At 43.7% G+C, this 27,732-nt stretch overlaps 1 protein-coding gene across 1 annotated transcript in view; it reads right to left on the bottom strand.

The window, feature by feature from the left end:
* The window catches only part of itfg1 (integrin alpha FG-GAP repeat containing 1), a 120,715-nt gene that overhangs the window by 65,934 nt on the left and 27,049 nt on the right, over window positions 1–27,732 (bottom strand). The window contains exons 9-10 of the mRNA XM_029767087.1: window positions 23,028–23,122; window positions 11,091–11,263 (exon numbers count right to left, since the gene is read on the bottom strand). Of these exons, the coding sequence (XP_029622947.1) occupies window positions 11,091–11,263; window positions 23,028–23,122 (268 nt within the window). The remainder of the gene's footprint in view (window positions 1–11,090; window positions 11,264–23,027; window positions 23,123–27,732) is intronic.

Genomic DNA, 27,732 nt, shown 5'->3' with positions numbered 1-27,732 from the left:
AAGACATCAAAACTATGAAATAACACATACTGAATGGAATCACGTAATAACTAAAAAAGTGTTAAAATAAATAATTTATTTTAGATTATTCAAAGTAGCCACCCTTTGCCTTGATGACAGCTTTGCACACTTGCATTCTCTCAATCAGCTTCACCTGGAGTGCTTTTCAAACAGTCTTGAAGGAGTTCCCACATACGCTGAGAACTTGTTGGCTGCTTTTCCTTCACTCTGTGGTCTAACTCATCCCAAACCATCTCAATTGGGTTGAAGTCGGGTGATTGTGGAGGCCAGGTCATCTGATGCTGCACTCCATCACTCTCCTTCTTGGTCAAATAGCACTTCCACAGCCTGGATGTGTGTTGGGTCATTGTCCTGTTGAAAAAACGAATTATAGTCCCACTAAGCGCAAAGCAGATGGGATGGCATATCTCTGCAGAATGCAGTTGTAGCCACTCTGGTTAAGTGTGCCTTGAAAAATAAATAAATCACAGACAATGAAACCAGCAAAGCACCCCCACACCATCACACCTCCCCCTCTTCCATGCTTCACAGTTGGAACCGCATATGCGGAGATCATCCGTTCACCGACTCTGCGTCTCACAAAAACACCGATTTTGAACCAAAATCTCAAATTTGGACTCAGACTAAAAGACAGACTTCCACAGGTCTAATGTCCATTGCTCGTGTTTCTTGGCCCAAGCAAATATCTTCTTATTGGTGTCCTTCAGTAGTGGTTTCTTTGCAGCAATTCAACCATGAAGGCCTGATTCATGTAGTTTCCGCTGAACAGTTGATGCTGAGATGTGTCTGTTACTTGAACTCTGTGAAGCATTTCTTTGGGCTGCAATTTCTGAGGCTGGTAACTCTAATGAACTTATCCTCTGCAGCAGAGGTAACCCTGGGTCTTCCTTTCCTGTGGCGGTCCTCATAAGAGCCAGTTTAATCATAGTGCTTGATGGCTTTTGCGACTGCACTTTTTCCGGATTGACTGACCTTCATGTCTTAAAGTAATGATGGACTGTCATTTCTCTTTGCTTATTTGAGCTGTTCATGCCATAATATGGACTTGGTATTTTACCAAAATTAGGGCCATCTTCTGTATACCACCCCTACCTTGTCACAACACAACTTTTAACAAGGCACACCTGTTAATTGAAATGCATTCCAGGTGACTACCTCATGAAGCTGGTTGAGAGAATGCCAAGAGTGTGCAAAGCTGTCATCAAGGCAAAGGGTGGCTACTTTGAAGAATCTCAAACATATTTGGAAAGTAGAGTAAAAGTTTAAAGAGTATATATGAGTGTGCTTAAAGTGCATCGAAAAGGCTCTGGGGTGATGTAGACTAATACCCTATTTGATCAGAGCACCATGCACTTCCCTACTTTGTTGGTTTAAAACTGTATAAGGAGCATACAAGAGTGCAACACTTAAATACATTAACTGTAAGAATTGAAAATACACTCGGCTGACATTCAGATTGCTCTTGACTGCTTCTGCTTTCAGAGACAACTGGATTAGTGGGTTTCTCCAGGATGCGCAGTGATAAATATGAGGTGTTTTAACTGGTGCTTCTTCTTCAGGGAAAGGACACCTTGCTGAAAGAGTCCCATTACACCGTCATCCATAGAGCTCAGCATCCTGACTACTCCATCCGAACATATTGATTACCGTCTGTCTGCAACAGCCTCTGAATGCCCAGAGTTATTATGTGCTTGTCAGCTGCTAAATTGGTCAAATGGGTGAAAACCTCTCTTCTGTTGGCGTCTGTACAGTAATGTAGGGATACATCTGTGTGTTTGTGGAGTGTTGCAACGAACCACTCATCTGGCTTGGTTCATAGAAGAACAAACAAAATGTGTGTCCATCTATGAAGACAATTTAGGAGAAAATTGTTTGAGAGTAGATTCTTATTCCCATCACTGGCAACTCCTCCCAAAATCCTCTGACAGTTCCCCTGGAGGACATGTTATGTCCAGAGCATGTGCCGCAGGGGAACAGTCCTTCGATTTACACACGCAAGCACACACGCAAGCACATGGACAGACGGACACATACACAAACATACGGACACATACACATGCTATGACCCACTGTACAAGGGCAGACATTCACTCTTTCTCCTCCTGAACAAGCTGTCAAACTTGTGCTGATGCTCTGGGGAAAAACATCACCCGAGTCATCATGCTGTCATGACTGTTCTGTGAGGATCCAAACTGGTCAGATCAGGTTTGCAATGAATAACTTCAACCAGACCCCCTCTCACCCGCAGAGGGGGGGGGAGGGAACTGGTGGGGATTAACAACTCACGTCCTGTTATAAATCAAGAGAAGATCCAGGTCTCCCTCTCTAAATTCAAAGGAATGTGCCTTTGTTTCAAGAAATACTGTAACTTGGAAAGTATACCCACGACATGTGTGAAGTGTCCATCCTATGCGTTGTGCATGAAATATGAAAATGATGAATGCGTTTTTGTTAACTTCTTTGGGCTAGGGGGCAGTATTCGGAAGTTAGGATGACTGAAGTGCCCAAAGTAAACTGCCTGTTACTCCGGCCCAGAAGCTAGGATATGCATAGTATTGGTAGTATTGGATAGAAAACACTCTGAAGTTTCTAAAACTGTTAAAATAATGTCTGTGATTATAACAGAACTGATATGGCAGGCAAAAACCCGAGGAGAATCCATCCGGAACTTTTTTTGTTGAGGTCACAGCCCATTCAAATCCTTGTTTATGGGAGATTCAAAGGAAAACCTCCCAGATTGCAGTTCCTATGGCTTCCACTATATGACAAGTCTTTAGAAAGGGTTTCAGGCTTGTTTTTTGAAAAATGAGCTAGAATTTATAGTTTTTCTAGGTGGCTTTCATTTTGACTGTAGTGTTGTGGCGCGCATGGATGAGGGTGCACACTTCGTTATTTATCTCCGGTATTTAACACACTATTCTCCGTCTTAAATTGTATCATTTATTTACATATTAGGGTACCTGAGGATTGATTAGAAACGTTGTTTGACTTGTTTGGAGGAAGTTTATTGGTAACTTTTGGGATTCCTTTGTATGCATTTTGAATGAGGGGAAAAGGTGGATTACTGAATCAAGCGCACCAACTAAACTGACCTTTTGGGGATATAAAGAAGGACTTTATCAAACAAAATAACCATTTTTTATGTAGCTGGGACCCTTGGGATTGCAAACAGAGGAAGATCTTCAAAGGTAAGTGATTTATTCTATCGCTATTTCTGACTTTCGTGACGCCTCTGCTGGTTTGGAAAATGTTGTTAATGCTTTTGTATGCGGGGCGCTGTCCTCAGATAATCGCATGGTATGCTTTCGCCATAAAGCCTTTTTGAAATTTGACAAAGCGGCTGGATTAACAAGAAGTTAAGCTTTTAAATGATGTATGACACTTGTATTTTCATGAATGTTTAATATTACGATTTTTGTATTTTCAATTTCGCGCTCTGCAATTTCACCGGATGTTGTCGAGGTGGGGCGCTAGCGGCACGTCTAGTCCAAAGAGGTTTTAAAAGAGGGATGTGATTTTAGGAGCCATAAGAGAATTGTTTTACATAAACTTTGCACAGTGACAAGTCACGTCCCTGAGTGAGGTCAGAGAGCCTGTCAGCCTGACGGAACCGCCCTTTTGAACAAACTGTATAAAATGATAGGTTAAGAATGAACATATCAGACCAGAAGAGCATTAAGCTGCAGCTGCACGTTTAAAGTGGTCTGAACTTTGAAACTCAACGAGGTAGAAAAGATAAACTCATCTCCCGGACAATCACTGGTATGGCTGATTAGCTGTCCTAAGTAAAGTATCTAGAAAAGCTAATTTAAGTGGGACCATTCTACTACTCTGCTCAAACCATCTTATTAAGCTACTCTCATCATCCCACTGGGAACCATCCACACGGCTGGCTAGCCAATCTTCAAAAGAGGCATCTTCAGGAGAGAATGGAAGGAAAATCAACTCTGCAGTTCTGTTCAGGACTACACGACAAGTCACCAGATAACTTCAAAGAAGAACAGTAGAAGACTTGTTGGAACCATTTTTGGACAATCAGAGCCTTAAAAGCATGCTGCGAAAAGGCCCAACCCCCTTTCCAGGGCTGCACTGTCCACCTAGACAGATCCACGGCGAACCAAGGAATTTCACATAAATACATTCATGATTTCTTACTCCAAGTTGGTGGCGGTTCGTCTGCAAAGTATAGGATTACTGTAAGTGAGAGTAGTTTCTAAATGTACCAACGTTAAGCGTCTCTGTCCCTCTCTCTCTGCCCCCCCTCTCCATGTCTTTCGTAACAAGCATTCATATGGTTGTCAGTCCACTAGGGACCTGTTTTTAACATTTTAAGTGGGTATGCTTATCCTGTGTTACCATTTAATTAGCTAGTACTTATAAATAAATAATTAAGCCAATTTTTGTAGTACTGAATCATAAGTAAGGCTCATGTTTTTGCAGCTGCAGGAGGTTATGATTGTTCAGAATGATGATATGATACGAGGTTATGATTAATAACTTGACTGTTTATAGATGTGATAGGTAAAGACCTTCTAGAGTTTAATTAGGGAGATGGTAAATCTTTAAAGAACCGCTCTCGTGGTTCCCCAGAACCTAATGAGTTAATTGTTTCATGATTCATTTAAATCGGGTAACAATTAAACCTATTTAGGTATTTAGATAAATAAGTCTTCAGATTAATGTTAGTCAAGTCACGACAATGCTGTCATACAGACAGTCACAGTCCCACTAACTAAATCACTGAAACACTACTCCATCCTCAGAGGTATAGAATCCATTCTGTTTGCGTTGAAGAGCTGTGTGAAATATACACAACCTACACTGACTGTACAAAACATTAAAAACACCTTCCTAATATTGAGTTGCACACCCCTCTTTTGCCCTCAGAACAGCCTCACTTCGTCAAGGCATGGACTCTACAAGGTGTCGAAAGCGTTCCACAGGGATGCTGGCCCATGTTGACTCCAATGCTTCCCACAGTTGTGTCAAGCTGGCTGGATGTCCTTTAGGTAGTGGACCATTCTTGATTCACACAGGAAACTGTTGAGTCTGAAAAACCCAGCAGCATTGCAGTTCTTGACACAATCAAACCTGGCACCTACTACCATACCCTGCTCAAAGGCACTTAAATCCTTGGTCTTGCCCATTCACCCTCTGAATGGCATACATACACAATTCATGTCTCAATTATCTAAAGGCTTAAAAACCCTTTGTTAACCTGGCTCCTCACCTTCATCTACACTGATTGAAGTGGATTTAACAGAGTTTTTTTAGTTTTTTTCCCATTCAACCTAGACAACCAGGTTGAGGGCAATTCCTTACTAATTAGTGACCTTAATTCATCAATCAAGTACAATAGTGGAAAGAAAACCCGCAGACACTTGGCCCTTTGTGGAATGAGTTTGACACGTGGTCTATGTCATGGAAAGAGTTTTTCCTAATGTTTTGTATACTTAGTGTATGAGATCAGTGAAGACCAAACATCATGATAATCAATTTGGGAATAGCAGGAGGAAATATAAGACAATGCGAATGTGAGAGTGTGGACGTGTTTTACTATTCTTGTAGTGTACGGTAAACAAACAAAACAAACATTTGACCAAATGGGGAAATTGTGTTAGTCCCCACGAAGTCAAATGCTATTTCTAAGGGATTGAAGGTTAGAAATAGTGTTAGAATTACGTTCAGGGTTAGTAGCTCGGGTTAGGGTTAGGAGCTAGGGTTAAGGTTAGGTTTTTGGGTTAGAGAGTACAGGTTAGTGTTAGGTTAATGGTTAGGGGTTAGGGAAAATAGGAATTTGAATGGGATTGAATTGTGTCCCCACAAGGTTAGCTGTACAAGACTGTGTGAATTTGTGTGTGTTTGGAAACAGTGGGTGAGAGAGTGAGTGACTTGTGTGTAGCCAGCAGAGCAGAAACCTCCATCTGGGAGAAGTGTGAAGTAATCAAGTGCATGTTGTATGATGCAGAGAAGCACACTCCATACTGCGGGCACAGTGGAAGAGCCCAAAGAGGAGGTACCCAAACTACCAATCTAATTCCCAATGAACCTGATACAAACAAACTATTGCATAAAAAAAAACTGGTGTCCCTATAGTTTGACAAACCATGTTACACCGAACAAAAATATAAATCTCAACATGCTAAAAAACTTCAATGAGCAAGCCGTCCTTCATCAACTGGCCTCTGTAAAATGGTATAGAATCAGCTTGATCCCCTCTGTCAAAGACACTTGGACCTTCTTTTTTTATATAGTCAGTGGTATTGTTAACAAACACGCCCCCATAAAGAAAATGAGAATAAAAAAAACAGGTTCTGCCCCTGGATCGACCGTGATCTTGCAGAGTTACTCCACCTCAAGAACTGCATTTGGCGAAAGGCTCAGCACAAGCATACCCAGGCTGACTGGCTCTCGTTCAGGATAATGAGAAATAAGACAAATCATTGCCCGTCCAACACTTCATCTCCCACCCCTTTTAATGCAACTATCCCCGATGCTTGTCCCTCTTTTTCCCCTGCCCCGCTACAAAGTTTCTCCCTGCAGGCGGTCACTGAGTCCGAGGTGCTAGAGGAGCTCCTGAAACTTGACCCCAAAAAACTATCTGGGTCAGATGGTTTAGACCCTTTCTTCTTTAAGGTTGCTGCCCCTTTCATCGCCAAGCCTGTCTCTTCTTTCTGGGGAGGTTCCCATTGCTTGGAAGGCAGCCACGGTTCATCCTCTATTTAAAGGGGGAGATCAAGCTGATCCTAACTGTTATAGGCCTATTTCTATTTTGCCCTGTTTATCAAAGTGTTATAAAAACTTGTCAATAATCAACTGACTGGCTTTCTTGATGTCTATAGTATTCTCTCGGGTATACAATCTGTTTTCCGCTCAGGTTATGGATGTGCCACTGCAACCTTAAAGGTCCTCAATGATGTCACCGTTGCCCTTGATTCTAAGCAATATTGTGCTGCTATTTTTATTGACTTGGCCAAAGAAATCTGCTGTCTCAGCCACTGCCTGTCACCAAGGGTGTACCCCAAGGCTGGATCCTAGGCCCCACACTCTTCTCAATTTACAGCAACAACATAGCTCAGGCAGTAGGAAGCGCTCTCATCCATTTATATGCAGATGATACAGTTATACTCAGCTGGCCCCTCCCTGGATTTTGTGTTAAATGCTCTACAACAAAGCTTTCTTAGTGTCAAACAAGCTTTCTCTACTCGTAACCTTGTTCTGAACTCCAGCAAAACAGAGGTCATATGGTTTGGTAAGAAGAGTGCCTCTCTCCACACAAGTGTGATTACTACCTCTGAGGGTTCAGAGCTTGAGGTAGTCACCTCATACAGGTACTTAGGAGTATGGCTAGACAGTACACTGTCCTTCTCTCAGCACATATCAAAGCTGCAGGCTAAAGTTAAATCTAGACTTGGTCTCCACTATCGTAATCGCTCCTCTTTCACCCCAGCTGCCAAACTAACCCTGATTCAGATGACCATCCTACCCATGCTAGATTACGGAGACATAATTTATAGATCAGAAGGTAAGGGTGCTCTTGAGCGGCTAGATGATCTTTACCATTCAGCCATCAGATTGATATGGCAGGCTACAATCCAAAGAAAAACCAACAGGAATTATAAATTTTTCTTTAGGTCCCAGGCTCTTATAATGGAAACCTATTGTTCTTATGTAATTCTACCTCCCAGATTGCAATTCCTATGGCTTCCACTAGACGTCAGTCTTCATTCAAGGTTTCAGGCTTGTTTCTTGAAAAACGAGCAAGAATTTTCAGTTAAGAGAGCACCGGAACAATATCAGTCTTTCGGTGTGCGGTGAAGAGGGCGAGCACTTACTAATTTTACTTTCCTATTAAACATACTACTTCCATATTAAATATGATAGTTTATTTACATTTTAGGGTACCTGAGGATTAAATAGAAACATTGACTTGTTTGGACTAAGTTTAGTGGTAGCTTTTTGGACTCCTTTGTCTGCCTGTTGAACGAGTGGATTACTGAAATCGATGGCGCCAACTAAACTGACTTTTTGGGATATAAAGAAGGATTTTATCTAACAAAACAACCACTGATGTTGTAGCTGGGATCATTGGGATTGCAAACAGAGGAAGATTTTCAAAATTAAGTGATTCATTTACTTGCTATTTGTGAAGCCTGTGCTGGTTGAAAAATATGTTGATGTGGGGCGCCGTCCTCAGACAATTGCATGGTATGCTTTCGCTGTAAAGCCTATTGTAAACCGGACAACACAGTGAGATTAACAAGAATTTACGCTTTTAAATGATATAAGATACTTGTATGTTCATGAATGTTTAATTATTTAATTAATTATTATTATTATTATTATTAATTATTTATTTGAATTGCGCGCCCTCCAATTTCACCGGATGTTGTTGACAGGTGTCCTGCTAGCGGGACGCCTATCCCTAAAAACAGCATGATCATTACACAAGTGCACCTTATGCTGTGGACAATAAAAGGCCACTCTAAAATGTGCAGTTTTGTGACAACACAATGCCACAGATTTCTCAAGTTGAGGGAGCGTGCAATTGGTATGCTGACTGCAAGAAGGTTCACCATAGCTGTTGCCAGAGAATTCAATGTTAATTTCTCTACCAAAAGCCGCCTCTAACGTAGTTTTAGAGAATTTGGCAGTATGTCCAACCGGCCTCACTACCACATGTATGGCATTATGTGGGGGAGCGGTTTGCTGATGTCAACGTTGTGAACAGAGTGCCCCATGGTGGCGGTGGGGTTATGGTATGGGCAGGCAAAAGCTACGGACAAAGAACACAATTGCATTTTATGGATGGCAATTTGAATGCACAGAGATACCGTGATGAGATCCTAAGGCCCATTGTTGTGCCATTCATCCGCCGCATCTCCTCATGTTTCAGCATGATAATGCACGGCCCCATGTCGCAAGGATCTGGACACAATTCCTGTAAGCTGAAAATTTCCCAGTTCTTCCATGACCTGCATACTTACCAGATATGTCACCTGTTGAACATGTTTGGGATGCTCTGGATCGACGTGTACGACAGTGCGTTCCAGTTCCCGCCAATATTCAGCAATTTTGCACAGCCATTGAAGAGGAGTGGGACAACATTCCACAGGCCACAAGCAACAGCCTGATCAGCTCTATGCAAAGGAGATGTGTTGCGCTGCATGAGGCAAATGGCTGTCACACCAGATACTGACTGGTTTTCTAATCCATGTCCCTACCTTTTTTTTAAGGGATCTGTGAGCAACAGATCTGTATTCCCAGTCATGTGAAATCCATAGATTAGGGCGTACTGAATTTATTTCAATTGACTGATTTCCTTATATGAACTGTAACTCAGTAAAATCTTCAAAATTGTTGCATGTTGCGTTTATAATTTTACCGCTAAACTAATGAAGCAACAATGAATCTTCAACTGCTAAGGGCCTGAAATGCATATTTTTTTGATTGACACCTCCTCAGACGAGTCAATAAAAGCCCGAGGCTGATGGCTCTGGCATAGTGTTGCTCATTAAATTAAAACATGATTATACTATTTGAAAAGGTCAAATGTCAATCTCTTTGGCAGGAAATAGGTTGGAGACTGCCGTGCTTAAACACTGTGTGCCATGGCGCCTCAAACAAGCCCCCGAGCAGCTATTACCATTCATCGCAGCCACTCTGCAGGGACGAGACCGTCATAACGTTTTTCCCTATTCCTCGTTACACAGGAACTAGTTTGTTTTGACTTCCAGTTTCCAACACGACACATTGATTGGTTCCCAGAAACAAAATGGCTTTTTGGGCTCATCTTAAAATTCAAATATACATTTATTCTGTAACAATAGGAAGTGTGTGGGCAGGCAGGACTTTCATCCATAACCCAGCTAGAAATAACAAGCGAATGGGAGCGAAAGAATAGAAGAGAAGAAAAAGAGAGTGTCAGAGAGAGAACGAGAGAGAGAGTGGGAGGCACATTAAACTGGCCAAACATTTGGTAAGCAGAGTCTGTTCGAGCACAGAGTACACCCAAACAATGAACACCAATGCGGCATGCAACCGCAGACAATTACAAACTAACGTCAAGATGTATGAAAATGTAGGCTAGATCAACACAATGTCGCAAATACAGGCCATTGCCGGGTCTTGGGATGAAACCGGACCATCTGTTTTGATGGTATTTATACAGTACTACATACCAGTAACATGGTTTGTAGTTACTGACAAGAGAATCCTTATTAATCGTCACCATCGTCAAATCATCACAGCCATCTTCTGTCCATGTTCCTCATCTGGTTTTAAACTATGACCCTGGATTGGTCATGTATGATGGTTGGTACAGGGCTTAACATGTGATTCAATTCCATGGCTTAAAGACATGGACTTGGTGGAATTAGAATAGACCTCCCAGGATGAAGGTGACCCAAGAGAAGGAGTTAAGCTGCCGGAGAGATTCGACTGACCCTCCAGCGGAAATGAAGGTGCACATGTTCGAGTATGTGTGTGTGTTTCACCAATGTCCCAGAAATGTTCCACATCTTCCTTACTATGTCTTTGTCTATTATGAAGTCACACAGAGGGAAGAGAACAATCGGCAAAAAAAGGCCTAACTTTGGCCCTGTCCTGACTGATATCTTATCTCAATCTATGGGCTGCTGATAATCCACACATCCTCTTCCTGCTGTCTGTCCTCTCTGACCGTGCCACCTCATCCCAGGGTCAGGAGCGTTTTAAAGACTGCTGCTAACTTTGGCTCTTATCGGTCATGTCCCCATGCTGAAGTGTGACCCGGGGCTTTCACTTCATCACTGAACATTCATTCCTCTAATCTATTTAAATCTAAAGCCATTCAAGGTTAGAATGACATGTTTTATATGGATATTGACACATAATATTGGCTTTCAACGTACAATCATACTGTCTGCACACCAATCTAATCCAAAAAGCATTTCGGGTCAGTGAACATAAAATAGATAATTGAAAGTCGTAGCGATTACCAATGTATTCTTATCTAACAGAGCCTAATCTGACCTGGCATGAGACCTCTCCCCTAATACATTTTTCCTATGGGTCAGTGTACCACTCACCTCCCGCTAGTATTGCGCAGGATGACCAGGGCGTCAGGGAAGCCGTCCATGTTGTAGTCTCCCAGGTGCAGGGTGATGGGGTTGTGGAGCTCCCCAGCAGCAGGGGTGGTCTGGCGGGGCACAAAGCCCCAGAGAGTCTCCCTCCTCTGGAAATCTGTCAGGACTGGCACCCACTGCAACAGGAGAAAAAACAATGACGCTGGTTCAGCTCATTGATGATATACTACACCAGAATGAGACTCGGAGCAAAAAGAAAATGAAACAACATTGACTATTATTAACTGCTGGTGTATTTAGCAGAACTGACATCGCGGTGAGAGCGGGTTCAGTAGGGTTGCTGAATCATCGCCATTAATGCCACAAGTCAAAAGATAGAAATGAGTGCTAGGGCAGAGGGAATTTCTTCCTTCCTGTTCCCAGCAATAAAACAGTTATTTTCCATCTGAACATATTTTGTATTTGAAAAGAGCTGCAGAAATGAGATCTATCGCTGTGAAACCCACTGTGACTGTGTGGCCCATTTTTGACCTCCCTTGATTATACAGTACCATGATAAATATTGCAGTGAAAGATATATATATATATATATATATATATATATATATATATATATATATACACACACACACACACATATATATACACACACACATACACACTCGCCCTCCCCTGCATAGCTCTATCAACACATATTCCACCCTTGACAGCTCAACTGAGTAGTCAATAAACCGTGGGAGCCTATTTCTCTCTGACAGTGACTGATGTTCATCATAATAGAATGTGAATGTACAAAAAAAAAAAAATCATACTAACTACTGTGGGTAAATTCACATTCAATTATATTTACAAAAACGTACGCACTCGCGACTGTAAGTCGCTAACGCTAAGAGCGCCTGCTAAATGACTAAAATGTAAATATTGAATTAGTCACTGAACACATAACGAATAGGGAATAAAATCCAAGTAAGATTCCGTAATAGAGTGTTGCATCCACTGCTAAAAATGGCCAGTCTCACAGAGCGACATCCTCAGATACCATCATTAGTAACCGTTTTCTGAATGGACGGATGTGAATACGAAAACGACACAAAGAGCTTTAAAAAGAGAGGGCAGCGGGATAGGAGCAATTCTTTATGCAGCTGAACGCCTCTCTATTTTCCCCTCGTCTCCACAAGGCCCACCTATTATTGGAAAGCGCTGGGGAGGCGGGAATGCAGATGCCATGGGTTTAAATATTCATGAATGTTAAACAGGAAAAGCCAGGTGCATCTCTGCACATTATATCCGCCAGAGGAAGCGCCACGAGGGTAGCGGTAATGGCTGCTAATATGGCCGTTCTCCCTCTCTGAATACATAAACACAGTCAACATATTGACAGAGAGAAAGGAACAGCAGGACGAGAGAAGAGAAAGTCGAGGTCATAAGAAAAAAGCGTATAGTCCCGTGTGAGTATTTACAGGGGATAGACCTCGGCGCTGTATCAGTACCACATAGGCTGTGATGTATAACCCTGTTGATTTGGCGCCGCTACAAGATAGGGCAGGGGAAGACGGTGTGATACGTACGGCTGCACCAGGAGGGAATGCGTTAGGGATGAGGGACGCGTGGGAGAGGCAAGTGTCTGGACAGTGTGGGTGAAACAATTGTGAGTATGTGTATGGTGTATGAGCTATGTACAAATTGTGCAGGGTGCTGCGGGTGAAATGGCATCTCCATTTTAGGGCTCTTGGCCAGAAAGCCCGTCACAATCCCACCCAGGTGATTGAAGTCCCAGTGAGACGAGCTCAGACCCATGTCTTTAGCAGGCCTGGGCGGGGAGTTAAAAAAAATTGAGCGATGTGTCATTGGCTGCAGAGGTTGATTGGCCGCTTCCCTGTCACAGGGACTGCTGACAACGATAACTTTAAATAAATGTGAAAGGTTATGGGTGTTTGGAAGAATGACAGGAAGTGAATGAGCTTAAATGACGACTTCCTTCAAGTGATATTAACACGACGGGTCATGACGAAGTTGAATGATCATTCAGTTTGCGTGTGATGAATACTGACTGGTTTTAATGAGGGTTTCGTGATTGGCTATGATTATCTAAATACAGTAGAAGTTATGACTGAAACAGCCATGTAAATAAGTCCTAATGATTTGTTTCGGCCAGGTTACAAAGAAATGGGGGTATGAAACCTAAAATGGTGTATTTGAGCTAATTAGTACGCGGTAACAAACGATGCACCGTTAAATGAAACTGCTGAGCCCACACACATCCACAGTGTCTCACATCTATAAGTGCTCCCAAAAGCACTCTGAAAGCACAACACATTTTTAGAGCTTTAACTACCACTTAGCAACAAACAAACTATGCTAATGGTAACTTGGGATGAAGCTCACCTTGAACACAGCAGTGCACAGATAACCTTGTATCACTCAATTGTGCCACAAAATGGATTAAGCTGGGTCACTGGTGAGTGGATCCTCAACTGTTGAGTCTGATAATAAAAAGAGGAACTTCTCTGCATCTTGGCTAGGAGTGCTGCTTCACCGTCAGCTCTACTCACAGCTGGTCTACACCAGGGAGCAGAAGTCTATCAGCATTGTGCTGACTGAAGATTTACTAGGTTTATTAGACCTCAACGCTGTCTACTGTACATGCAAATCCTCCCCACTGATTCATAGACATACTTATGAGAGGGGTGATGGAGAAAGAAATGCAGAGAGAGAACAAGCGAGAGAGACAGAGAGCGAAGACTAAGAGTACGTTGACTAAAGGGATTTCAGACACTTTTTCAATGGAAGACATCCAGACAAAGTTTATAAATAACCGTAAGGAGGTGCCAGGCAGCCTGGGTGCCAGCTGGTCAGTCATACTGTGAGGCAGTGGGTGACTCCAGGAGTTGAACAAACCCAACCAGGCTGGCAGCCAGCATACCAGACTAACATACCTTCCTTGCACAACAATCCCACTAGATTGCTGAAGACGTATACAACACATCAGCACATCATATTCCAGGCCTGCGGCTTGATGAGTCCTGCTTTCTGTTTCCTTTCTAATGCCAATTTTAGGAGGGAGAGAGAAGAGAAGAGAGAGAGGAGGAGAAGAGAGGGAGAGGATGTGTTCAGAATACCAACAGGAGGACTGACTGAGCCTCCCAGTGGCAAGGCAGTCTGCTGAGCTGAAGCCTGCTGAAACTGTTCCAGAGCTGCCTACAGAGGCGTGACTGACTGGGGGGGTTGCTGGTCCTGGATTTGACAGGAGAAGTGCGGCCATTGTCCCAGTGTCTTTACAGAGATGTCTCCCTGCCACTTTGCAGTAGGTCTGATCCCTCCTGGAAGAGAAAGTAGATTTATGCTGCATGTCGGAGGGAGGGGAGGGGCAGTGGGATACCAGTGGCTAAGTGGAGTGCTCCTCTGACGGATGGAGACAATCCTCCTTCATTACCCTGCTGGATCATAGCTCCATCTCCGTTCACATGAGTCAGTCTCTAGGCCTCCACTTCAGTGTCTCAGGTTTGTACATAGACACACAGAGGAGCCAGTGCCTAGTCGTACACGGTGTGTCCATCTTTCAGTTGGAGAGGGATTCATGTTCTTACTCAAGACAAGTACCCACAAGCTAATATGGCAAAAAAATAAAAAAAGACATGTTCTGGTCTTCAAGGTGCCCGTTTAAAAAAGGCACATCTCATGCTCTTGTCTGTACCGTGACTGACAGAGGAGCAGAGATGTGACGGTGGAGATGAGAGAAATTGTACATTTTTGCTGCAGGTGCTTGGAGGGGAGAGATCTAGGTCCGGTTTGATCCAACGGGATGTTATAAAAACACACATAAGGTATTCTCCTTGCGTCTCCCGATCCTCACCGCTCCTGATTGGGTTGATCAGCCTGAGCAGAACGCAGAGGATCAACCCATAGCTTAATCAAGCAGGAACCAGAAAAGGCGAGGCAAGCAGTGTCATCCTAGACAACCAGCCTCTCAGTAATTAACTGATTCCGTTAGAGTATTTCCATTTATTTAAACATTTTTGTTGCTATTATTATTATTATTATTTCCTGGTCATTAGGAGAAACACACCAACCATGTATTTGCCTTTGTTGTGCCACTCAAGCAAAAACATAGTAATGTCCCCACAAACAGATACTTTTCCCACACGGCATTAACAGCAGTTTGGGATGTTTCGAATTCATTGACTGACTAAAATCTGAAAATATTGTTTATATCAGGCAGTGAGTGACTACCAGATACATCACAACAATGACTCAAAAGGGTGTGTTCTTCTAAACATCAGGCCGACTAGACATCCTCAATTGAGGCCAACACCCAAAGAGGAGCAAGAGACAGATACCACCTTGTAAGAGATGTGGGTAAAGTAAACGTTCCAAAGTAAAATAGGACCCGCAACACATTGAGTGCATGTTGATGGCATCAGTATTATTATTTTACAGCAGGTGCAGTGTGTGGAAGAGGAGATCATGCATGATTAACCAGGTAATATGAGTGGTACAGTCAGCAAGGCCTGCATTAATAGACTCATAAGGTCGCAAAACCTTGAGATAATTTGAAGGTCAGGCAGAGAAGCGATGCACATTTTAATAACGAGGTGAGCTTGAAGCATAACATACAACAGTATGTTATTTAAATGAAGTTGTTAAACACTACTTATGTGTGTGTAATCATTCAGAGGTGACCAATTTTTCAATTTTTATAGAGTGCCCTTTAACAACTCACTTAAATTCTGAAATTCAAAGGATCAAAAGGTCAATGGATTATACATATATAACCGGAAGAGGTGACAGTGCAGGGACATAAATACACGATCTTATTAAATCGAGAAAAATAGGGTGTTTTCTTCTCCAAAGTAATTCAAAACGTTTGATGGTGAGAGGGAAGCGGCAGGAATACAAATGTCATTTTATCAATCCCAGAGAAATCTCTGCGCCCAACGCAGCACAACACACTTCTCGTCGTCAAATTGTTTACTAAAGCGAAAAAAGCTACAGTGTCAGCAGTTTCGCAGTCCTATCGATTCACCACTGGGGGAACAACGGCTCATTAGGCCAAGAAATTAAAATTTCAGAAGCCACGGGGAACGGCAGACAAGGTGCCATTATATCCATAGAGAACACAGGCGTCGCCGCGGACGACATGATAAAAACATGCTTCTAATGAACGCCCTGCTTTATGATCCGCAGTGAAAAACTATATCGCGCATCACATTATCACTGCAAAGCCATTCCAGTTCATTCACAAGACTGCATATAGCGCGCAGCTGTTTTGCTCTTTCAATTTCCATGGAGCAGCCTATTATTATAACTTATACCACGTTATTGTTGAATACTCATTTCTGATTGGCTAAAAGGGAATTTTAGTTGGCATTAAAACCAGATATGGGACAGTTGGGAAATATATAGAACACCTATGAAGTAATTCCAACAATAAGCGCCGTTTTACCGTTCTAAAGCACTGCACCGTGCAGACCGTACTTGCTACAGTGTTAAAGTCAAATCAACAACCACACAAACGGAAATTGGATACATTCTAAACGCAGGTCCAATGAGGAAAAACGTAGCTAACTAGGGTTAATCTGTTTTTGCAGCATCTGATGACCTAACGTGTTAAGTGATCCGTCAATGAGTACGGTGCGCAAAATAATGCAATAGTTCGATTAAAACGTTTACGTGCTTTGCCAAAATAACAATGTCCCTCATCATCCTGTTTACATTGACACATCTGAAATCAGGCTAAGTGATGGCACTCGGATAAACGCCAATCAAATAAACGCTCTACCATAGTGACCATATTATTTTTGGTAAGCATATCTGTTCCTGAGTTCGGACATATAAAGTTTGAATGTGGAAACTACCTCTATGACGTATACATTGTCCGCATTCCAAACACTTAAACGACACACCCAATCCCCTCAACCCTCAAATTAAGTAGGCACTTCCGATGACGTCTCACGAGTATTCACTTGCAGGGCGAAGGAGGAAGGAATGAATTTTTTTGAATGGAACGCCCTTGTCCGGAAATTCGTCACTGCTTCATCGCGCGATGACAGCCACCGGCAGCTTGTGGGTGCTTTATATGCGCTGCAGTCAATTATGATTGCATGTCTACCTATATTTACTATATAGTTTATGAATATACACCTACTGTATGATAGCTAGCAAATTAATTAGCTAACTAACGTTAGACTGGAACTTGTGACGGAAAATGATTTTTTTTTACAATTTCCAAAAGCTAACCAAACAAAAACATTACTTTTACAATAGGTGTTTGTGCCGTAATGTGCATTAGTAGCACACATTCTAACCTTTTTACATTCTATTTTACTTACACTTGTATGTTAACTTATCCATATTTGCCGTTGAGGTTTTACATTTCGTCTGACTTTACTTAGTGGAGGTACAATTATCGCGGAATGAATTATGGGGCGTTTCAAACTCCCATCAAAAACGAGGCCGAGGGGTTTACGTTGCGAAATTCCCTTGTTTGGATCGACGTCCAAAGATGGTGACCTGGATTCCCCCAACGGCATAAGGCGAGGGTGTGTCTTTTTATGAGTTTGAAACGCAGCCATTCTGTTGTTCCGAGGTTCGCTCGGCTGGTGATAGCACATGCGCAGATCAAATACACTACTGGAACGGCAATTAAAGTTACATGTCCTAAAAAAGACTGCTCAGAAAACCAGGTGTTTTAATCAGCGTATGCCTACTTCGAGTGATCGTACGCCGATTACGATAAAGAGTAAGGTGTTTACCTGACTATTGCATAATCTGCCAACTGTCATAATCAGTTTAATACAGAATTATTACTGTGCATGTAAATGTCCTCAAGGCTGCAGTCATGTAAAATGGCACTATGCTGTCAAATCCTCCCACGTGTTTCTACACTGAACAAAATTATAAACGCAACATGTAAAGTGTTGGTCCCATGTTAAATGAGCTGAAAGAAAAGATCCCAGTTTATTTCTCTCAGATTTTGTGCACAAATTTTAAACATCCCTGTTAGTAAGCATTTCTCCTTTGCCACAATAATCCCTGTTGAACAGTATTTCTGTCTAATAAAGCCATTTTGTGGGGAAAACTCGTTCTGATTGGCACGGCCTGCCATAGGTGTGCCTTTCAAGGCCCATCCATGGCAGCACCCTTGCCCAGTCATGTGAAATCCATAGATTAGGGCCTAATGAATTTATTTCAAATGACTGACTTCCGTATATGAACTGTAACTCAGTAAAATCTTTGAAATTGTTGCGTTTATATTTCTGTTCACTATAATTTGACCAACCGGTATTGTTGAATTCGGTTGTTATATTGGTAGGTTTGCTAGCGCCAAACGATATAGCTAGCTTTTTTTTGCAACGTGATCCCCTGTACTGTAATGAAGAGTGAGTAACTTTTCTATGCCAGGTGAAATGGTGCATAATCAGCTCATTGTTATGGATGTATCCAAATAAATGCCACTAGAAAACAGCATAAACAAAGGCAAATGCAGCTACTCTGCTGTTATTCTGTCTGTACTGTTTGACGTGACTGTGCTAGCTATAGTTGGCTAGCTAGCAAGCAAGGGATAAGAACGTTGCCGGCCACCATGGCAACCGAATAAAAAGAACGGACGATTGGATCACGTCTCTAGTGGCAACGGACTAGCAACCAGGTCTGGTGGGATGGTAAAAAAGTATAAATGTACTTATGAAAATATAAATAAAAACATATCATTTCTATTCTATACCAGAAATGTGTGTTTTAGTATTGTTTTCTTTGGAATCTGTGGTACTGTATAAGCGGGATAAAACGCCTCCGCTCTGTATATTACCTTGGAAAAATTAACTCCACAGAGGGACTCCGCAAACCCATCGTCCTAGTGTGTCGTCCATTAATTCCAAAGTAATGTACAGAAAGCCGGTGTTTATCCCTTACCGTACTTACATTATGTATGTAATCTATGATGGACTTCTGTATATCGCATGTCACATTTCTCTCCTGATAGAGTTAGAGATGCAGAGATTTATTTAAGTCAGATTTGACCATTTTTAACAATTGAGGCCAAGATAAAATGCCTTCTAACACAAATGTGAAAAAAAGTTAAATAGGGTAAATGCAAGAGGTGCTAATGAGTGAGGAAGAGCAAAGTAAATAGAAAAAAGAGCGTATTTCATTGCCCTGTGATGAATAACGAAACACTGGACAGGTGTCCATGAGACCGAAAGAGAGAGAGAGAGAGTTCGGGGAGGCAGACCTGATGACAAAGCTGGTAACAGACTACATCCACATGTCAGCATGTCACAAAGACAGAGGTTATCTGTGGATGGCACCTGGTGCTACCGTGCCCTGTGTCTGGCTGTCTCAGACTGATGGCCTGACTCTTTCACATTGGAAATTTGCCAGTGTATATTAAAGCGGTGGGGTGGAGAAAATGGCCATGTCCTGTTCCACTCTCATATACATCAAGTGATGTGGGCTTTGGCTGTGATTCAACTCAACTGTCTGTTCCCACTCACGAGTCTTCAGATGATTGACTGGTCATCCAAATGATCAAGAAGACGTAGGCTACCTAACGCCACACACTCACGCGGCTCGACTAACTCTTCTATTCAGGACAGTGTTCCCATGCTGTAATGGTGCCAGCAGCACTGCAGAAGGCTGAGTAATAACAGCTCAGGCAACAGGAACAAATATTTATCTTCCTCCCAAAAAGAAATACAAAAGAAACAATCAGACCAGCTCCAGATACTGTCAAATCTAGGGACAAAGGTTTGGATATGCAGTACATGAAAATGAAATGAATAACAGTGTGGTGCTGGGGAGGAGAGGTGGAGCTGTACGGGCCAACCCATGTACCCCCCCCCCCCCCCCCTCCCTCCCCTACGCATTGGAATTCCTTGCACATCCCTAGGCGCTTACTCATGCCTCCTCAGACAATCTGCCGTTGCCCTCTCCATGTTTTATGGATGGGCTTTCCTCCCGACACACCGATTAAGGGACAATCAAATTCTAGGCCACCTCCCGGCCCACGGATCCCAGTCTCTGGAGGAAGGGCAGGCTATAGGTTCCATTAACATGTCTGGATCCTGTCGGAGCGGGGACACGTGACTCCTCCCCCGACCACGGACACAGAGGGTTGGTTGAAATTAAACCTAGTGGCTTGCGAAAGTATTCACCCCCTTTTGCATTTTTCCAATATTGTTGCCTTACAACCTGGAATTAAAATATTTTTGGGGGGTTTGTATCATTTGATTTACACAACATGCCTACCACTTTGAAGATGCAAAATATATATTTTTTGTGAATCAAACAACAAATAACTTTACTTGAGCATGCATAACTATTCACCTCCCCAAAGTCAATACTTTGTAGATCCACCTTTTGCAGCAATTACAGCTGCAAGTCTCTTGGCACATCTAGCCCTGAGATTTCTGCCCATTCTTCAAGGCAAAACTGCTCCAGCTCCTTCAAGTTGGATGGGTTCCGCTGGTGTACAGCAATCTTTAAGTCATACTACAGATTCTCAAGTGGATTGAGGTCTGGGATTTGACTAGGCCATTCCAAGACATTTAAATGTTTCCCCTTAAACCACTCAAATGTTGCTCTAGCAGTATGCTTAGGGTCATTGTCCTGCTGGAAGGTGAACAAATCTCTGGAAGACTGAAACAGGTTTCCCTCAAGAATTTCCCTATATTTAGTGCCATCCATCATTCCTTCAATTCTGACCAGTTTCCCAGTCCCTGCTGATGGAAAAACTTCCCCACAGCATGATGCTGCTACCACCATGCTTCACTGTAGGGATGCGGATCCTTGGTGTGATGAGGTTCCTCGGGGTAATGATGTGTTGGGTTTGCGCCAGACATAGCGTTTCCCTTGATGGCCAAAAAGCTCAATTTTAGTCTCATCTGATCAGAGTACCTTCTTCCATATGTTTGGGGAGTCTCCCACATGCCTTTTTTTAAGCAATGGCTTTTTTCTGATCACTCTTCCGTAAAGCCCAGCTCTGTGGAGTGTACGGCTTAAATTGGTCCTATGGACAGATACTCCAATCTCCGCTGTGGAGCTTTGCAGCTCCTTCAGGGTTATCTTTGGTCTCTTTGTTGCCTCTCTGATTAATGCCCACCTTGCCTGGTCCGTGAGTTTTGGTGGGCGGCCCTCTCTTGGCAGGTTTGTTGTGGTGCCATATTCTTTCAATTTTTTAATAATGGATTTAATAGTGATCCGTGGGATGTTAAAATGTTCTGATATTTTTTTATAACCCAACCCTGATCTGTACTTCTCCACAACTTTGTCCCTAACCTGTTTGGAGAGCTCCTTGGTCTTCATGGTGCTGCTTGCTTGGTGGTTCCCCTTGCTTAGTGGTGTTGCAGACTCGGGCCTTTCAGAACAGGTGTATATATACACTGAGATCATGTGACACTTAGTTAAATAAAGCCCACCTGTGTGCAATCTAATTATGTGACTTCTGAAGCTAATTGGTTCCACCTGATATTATTTAGGGGCTTCATAGCAAAGGAGGTGAATACATATGCACGCACCACTTTTACTTATTTTTATAATTTTTTTGAAACAAGTACATTTTTTCACTTCACCAATTTGGAGAATTAGTGTATGTACATTACATGAAATCCAAATAAAAATCAATTTCAATTACAACCTGTAACGCAACAAAATAGGAAAAACGCCAAAGGGAATGAATACTTTTGCAAGGCACCGTACACTCAAAAGAGTTACTAATATTTCATGGATATTGGGTGGATTGGTATAGTTCTGGATGGATATGGTAGGTAGATGTATGGAGTTCCACCTACAGGAGAAAATAGCCTATCCCTTCTCATGCAGCAATTCAATGAGACCCAGTGTGCTGTGCTCATATTCAGAGGGCGTGTGAGTGAATATAATGGACAGCCTCTGTAAACAGTCTAATGAGTGTGAAGCTACCTGTTTACGCTGTCAATGAGCAGCGGATTAGCGTGATAGGAAAAACACACAGCAAGATCAAATGGCCTCAATCAGTGTGGGAGGGGAGAGCGGGGGGAGCCATGTTCCTGCACACACAGACACGTCTCTACAGAAGCATACACACCTGCAGGAACGTACCGGAACACGTACCTACGCAGACAAAGATCCCAGACACTGATTGAACAGAGCATCTCCTCCTACCAAGCTTCTAATCCAATCATGTCTCGTAGCCTGAGGTCAGAGGGAACTACACAGGCTAGCTGAGAGAAAACAAGCAGGAACTCAGTGGTGAGAGAAAGAGAAGAAAAAAGAGAGAGATACAGTATATATAGAAAGTGGGGGAGAAGATGGAGAGATAGTGGGTAAAGGTAGAAGTAGCCAGCTAGAGGATCGCTAATGGAATCAACTACGGAAAACTTTTCCATTCTCCTCATCTGACAGCGAAGAACTGCACAGTATGACAACCAAACAAAAGCCAACATATGTTCTGCCATCTTTCTCCTTTCCTTCTCCCTCAGTCTTCTCCTCTCCCTCAGTCTCCCCCGGCTCAAATCATAATTGTCTGTGACAGGCACACAAAAGCAGACGTTTGTGGGGGAAAATGTGAAAGCCGTGCTGACTGTTATCTTCTCTGCAAGACTCTCATTAGTCTCGGAGTGGGCCATTTTCTCTATTGTTGTCCTGCCACTTATGAGTGTGTGCTGTCGATCTCCTGGATGAGGGGGGTAGTTATGGGGGAGAGTGGTTCTGAGACTAAGAGATGGGAGTCAGATAGAGGTGAAGAGGTGGGGGTGATGCAGGTATTGGCTGTGTCACTCAGCAGCTCTTCTAAAGGACCCTTGGTGTTTACAACATGACCAAGATGCTCATGTCTGAAAGAAGAAAAAAAAAACTGACATTCAAAATAGCAGCCTGTGAAGGACGAAAGCAGGGCTCGTTTAGTTTAAGGATGGAGCAGGATTCGAGGTCTCTGTCAGGTTTCAATGGGGGGGAGTACTGTACCTCAGGTTCCCCGGGCTTAGAAAGGTAGATGGCACTCCTGTGGCATGCATCGTCCAGACACACTGGGAGAAGGTGGTCCTGGAACCCATCTCCATCTGGAAGGAAAAGAGAAAGACATGAATAAAACAAGGCGCAACAAAAAGCAGGATGATGGGGGAAAACTGGAATGAACAGAAACAGAACAATGGAGGGAGGAGTAAAAACATTTCATCAGAGCATTGAGGAAAGAGAGAGACAGATAGGGAGGGAGAGCGAGAGATGGGAGTGAGGTAAAAGGTGAATGATAGAGACTAATACAGTAGTTTCACAAATCAGAGCGAGCTTGTCAGTCTTTTTTCTGTGTTATCATCCACTGATGTTTACTGTCAGACCAGCAGGATGGCACTGGCTTCCACTGATGAAGCACATTATTATTCAGACAGAGAGTGGGAGAGGCGGATGGAGAGATAGGAGGAGGAGGAGGAGGAGAAGAAAGAGAGAGAGAGAGGGAAACCGCAGTGCCTGGTGAAGCTCTGATGCAGGGTGACAACCCCATTGGCATTCATAGGATACAACACAGGACCAATAACAATGTAAATCAGAGGCCGGGCCTGCAGAGAAACCCAGATTCCACACTTCCTGTATTCCCCTGGCCCAGGAAACCAGCCTGCAGCCAGACATTACAGTCTGTAATCTGATCTGGACCCTGTCATGCAACCAGACTTGGGAAGGGCTAAGGAGGCTCACTCTGTGCGTGTCAATGTGAAAAGTTGGACACATTTTATGCGTGTGTGTGTTGGTGCGCGCCGATTAAAGAGAAAACGTGATGTACGAGGTGTTATCCTTGAGGACGACCGTGGAGGATTTCAGACTTCCTTACCACGACAATGCAAAAGCTAAGAATAACGTGTGTCACTAGTTTCCCTCTCAAACACTGCTCTCAAATAAAAGAGGCAGAGAAGATGAAGTGTACCCCGACAACGCCAGAGAAATATCACACCAGAGATGAACCAAAAAAATAAAAATACTGCCTGGGAGAGAGGGAAACCATCACACCCATTCATATTTCAAAAGCATTACCTGAGAAGACTCTCTGCATATGGACCACTGTAGTTCCATCACAGAGCTGTCACTGTTAAGATACTAACGGAGGAGGAAATCCTCCGCGAAGCGCTCAGCTTTAAAAAAAAAAAAACATCACCTCAGATGTACGCCAGTACACGAGCTACCTCCCGCTCGGAGAAAAACCAGAACACAAATCGTCGCGTCGTCGACGTAATTCCTCTACCTGCATCAACAGTCAACTCCTCCTGTGGCCCTAAGCTGTGCAGTCTCCATCAATGACTTACGCATCGGGCGCTGTCGCTTTGAAAAATGCAATTAAGGTTATGATAAGGCGGACGGAATGTTTTGTCTGGCGTATGTTGTGAACGCATTGAGACTACGGAGGCCTGGCTATATTGTGACGGAAGCGTTGCGCCAGCGGAAGTTAAACTGTGGTTTACTTCAACATACATTGTCGTGGAGTCATTCTAATGCGCGTGTCAAACTCATTCCACGGAGGGCAAGAGCGTCTGCGGGTTTTCCCTCAAACCTTGAACTTGATTGGTGAGTTAAGGTCAATAATTAGAAAAGAACTCCCTTCACTAGGTCTTAACTGAAAGGAGAGAAAAAGCTAAAACCTGCAGGCCCTCCGTTCGACACGCCTGACTAAAGAGTCTTTGGAAGAAAGGCTAACCTAGGTTGGTAACACTGAAAAACCACACAATGAATGTGAAATGGTAACGGCCCATTACATTATCACCATTTGAGATCGTCTAGATTCACGTTATGGATGAATTGTTGATGATGATGTAGTGAGCAAGGCGATAGAGATGGTGTGTGTGTGTTGGAGAAGCGGTTTAGGAGGAACGTCTCTCATGTATCCGCGATCTATCACTGAAGTGTATGCGGAAATTGAAAGCTTGGATTGTGATCAGAATAACTCCCACTCCGAATCAGGCAGACGCGTCACGCTCCTCGCTTTCCTATCTCCCCCTCTCTATTCCTCCCTCTCTCATCTCCATCTCTCTATTCCTCCCTCTCCCAGCTCCATCTCTCTATTCCTCCCTCTCCCAGCTCCATCTCTCTATTCCTCCCTCTCCCAGCTCCATCTCTCTATTCCTCCCTCTCCCAGCTCCATCTCTCTATTCCTCCCTCGCCCAGCTCCATCTCTCTATTCCTCCCTCTCCCAGCTCCCTCTCTCTATTCCTCCCTCTCCCAGCTCCCTCTCTCTATTTCTCCCTCTCCCAGCTCCATCTCTCTATTCCTCCCTCTCCCAGCTCCCTCTCTCTATTCCTCCCTCTCTCTATTCCTCCCACTCCCAGCTCCCTCTCTATTTCTCCCTCTCCCAGCTCCATTCTCTCTATTCCTCCCTCTCCCAGCTCTATTCTCTCTATTCCTCCCTCTCCCAGCTCCATCTCTATTCCTCCCTCTCCCAGCTCCATCTCTATTACTCCCTCTCCCAGCTCCATCTCTATTCCTCCCTCTCCCAGCTCCATCTCTTTTCCTCCCTCTCCCAGCTCCATCTCTATTCCTCCCTCTCCCAGCTCCATCTCTATTCCTCCCTCTCCCAGCTCCATCTCTATTCCTCCCTCTCCCAGCTCCATCTCTATTCCTCCCTCTCCCAGCTCCATCTCTATTCCTCCCTCTCCCAGCTCCATCTCTATTCCTCCCTCTCCCAGCTCCATCTCTATTCCTCCCTCTCCCAGCTCCATCTCTCTATTCCTCCCTCTCCCAGCTCCATCTCTCTATTCCTCCCACTCCCATCTCCATCTCTATTCCTCCCTCTCCCAGCTCCATCTCTCTATTCCTCCCTCTCCCAGCTCCATCTCTATTCCTCCCACTCCCAGCTCCATCTCTATTCCTCCCTCTCCCAGCTCCATCTCTATTCCTCCCTCTCCCAGCTCCATCTCTCTATTCCTCCCTCTCCCAGCTCCCTCTCTCTATTCCTCCCTCTCCCAGCTCCCTCTCTCTATTCCTCCCTCTCCCAACTCCATCTCCCTCTCTATTCCTCCCTCTCCCAGCTCCATCTCCCTCTCTATACCTCCCTCTCCCAGCTCCATCTCCCTCTCTATACCTCCCTCTCCCAGCTCCATCTCCCTCTCTATACCTCCCTCTCCCAGCTCCATCTCCCTCTCTATACCTCCCTCTCCCAGCTCCATCTCCCTCTGTATTCCTCCCTCTCCCAGCTCCATCTCCCTCTCTCAGCTCCATCTCCCTCTCTATTCCTCCCTCTCTCAGCTCCATCTCCCTCTCTATTCCTCCCTCTCCCAGCTCCCTCTCTCTATTCCTCCCTCTCCCAGCTCCATCTCTCTATTCCTCCCTCTCCCAGCTCCATCTCTCTATTCCTCCCTCTCCCAGCTCCATCTCCCAGCTCCATCTCCCTCTGTATTCCTCCCTCTCCCAGCTCCATCTCCCTCTCTCGGCTCCATCTCCCTCTCTATTCCTCCCTCTCCCAGCTCCATCTCCCTCTCCCAGCTCCATCTCCCTCTCCCAGCTCCATCTCCCTCTCTATTCCTCCCTCTCCCAGCTCCATCTCCCCCTGTCTGTGTTCTATCTGCACACATCCAGCTTTTCTGTGCTACTTTTTCATTTTTATTTCTCGCACATTGAAATCATTTGAGTCTTTGAAGCACCCAGTCTCCTTCTCGTTCATTCCTCTCCCAGTGGTCATATCCCCCCCACCTCCACAGAACAGGTGCTCTGAATCCAATATATATATATTTACATTTACATTTTAGTCATTTAGCAGACGCTCTTATCCAGAGCGACTTACAGTAGTGAATGCATACATTTCATACAATTTCATACATTTTTTATATTTTTTCCCCCTGTATATATATATATTTTTTTTTTAATTAGGTGCTGATATTCAAAACCGGCACCAAAAGCTCACGGTCGACTCAGGGAACAAAAGTGAAATCAAGGATAACGTGCTTTGAAGATCAGTGCAATTAAGCTCTTTAAACTCGTTGCAGGTGTTATGCACCGGTTCTCCTGCCTGCCTGGCATGATGCAGCGACAAGGGCCAAGAGCAAGCAAGCGCAGAAAAAGAAAAAGGGTGGAAAATATAATGAATTCCGAGGGGTTAATCGAAGGTAACGAGAGGGCAACACGGAGTAATTGGGAGCTTCAACACTCATTGTGTTTCATACTATGAATGTTCACTCCGTCTTGATTCATTAGTCATCCATTTTCCATTTAAACAGCAACACCTACACTTGTGCACAGCTGATCAAAACAGTGACGCGTCACATAAACAAACCAGGGGCAAAAGCAAAAGACGCGGTCCTCCGATTCCAGTCGATCCTTATTGACCTCCAGAGCCTGAAAGTGTAACAGCGTTGGCAAGATTTATCCCTCTGAATCTTTCAGGAAAGTCTTTGAGCATCCTCCGTTGAACCGTCCTAACCATGGTAACAGCTTGAAGTGACATTTCCATAGTGATAAAGTGAAAAGATGATTAAAGAAGAAAAAGGTTTGCTCAGATAAGCTTGAGATTTGAACAAAAAGGCCAAGTCCGTCAGAAATAAAGAATTAAATACACACAGAAAACCATATAGGTCATTTCCCTTGGTATTTCCCTGGGCTCACGAAACATTAGAATTTTTGGGGATGAGGAAATTTGTACTCTAAATATTTCACGACACCCCTGATTGTTAAAATATTGATCTTGGCAATGATG

The sequence above is a fragment of the Salmo trutta genome, chromosome 12, assembly GCF_901001165.1.
Source record: "Salmo trutta chromosome 12, fSalTru1.1, whole genome shotgun sequence".
Lineage (NCBI taxonomy): Eukaryota > Metazoa > Chordata > Actinopteri > Salmoniformes > Salmonidae > Salmo > Salmo trutta.
The sequence above is the reverse complement of the archived record's forward strand: the minus strand, read 5'-3'. Positions and strand labels throughout refer to the sequence as shown.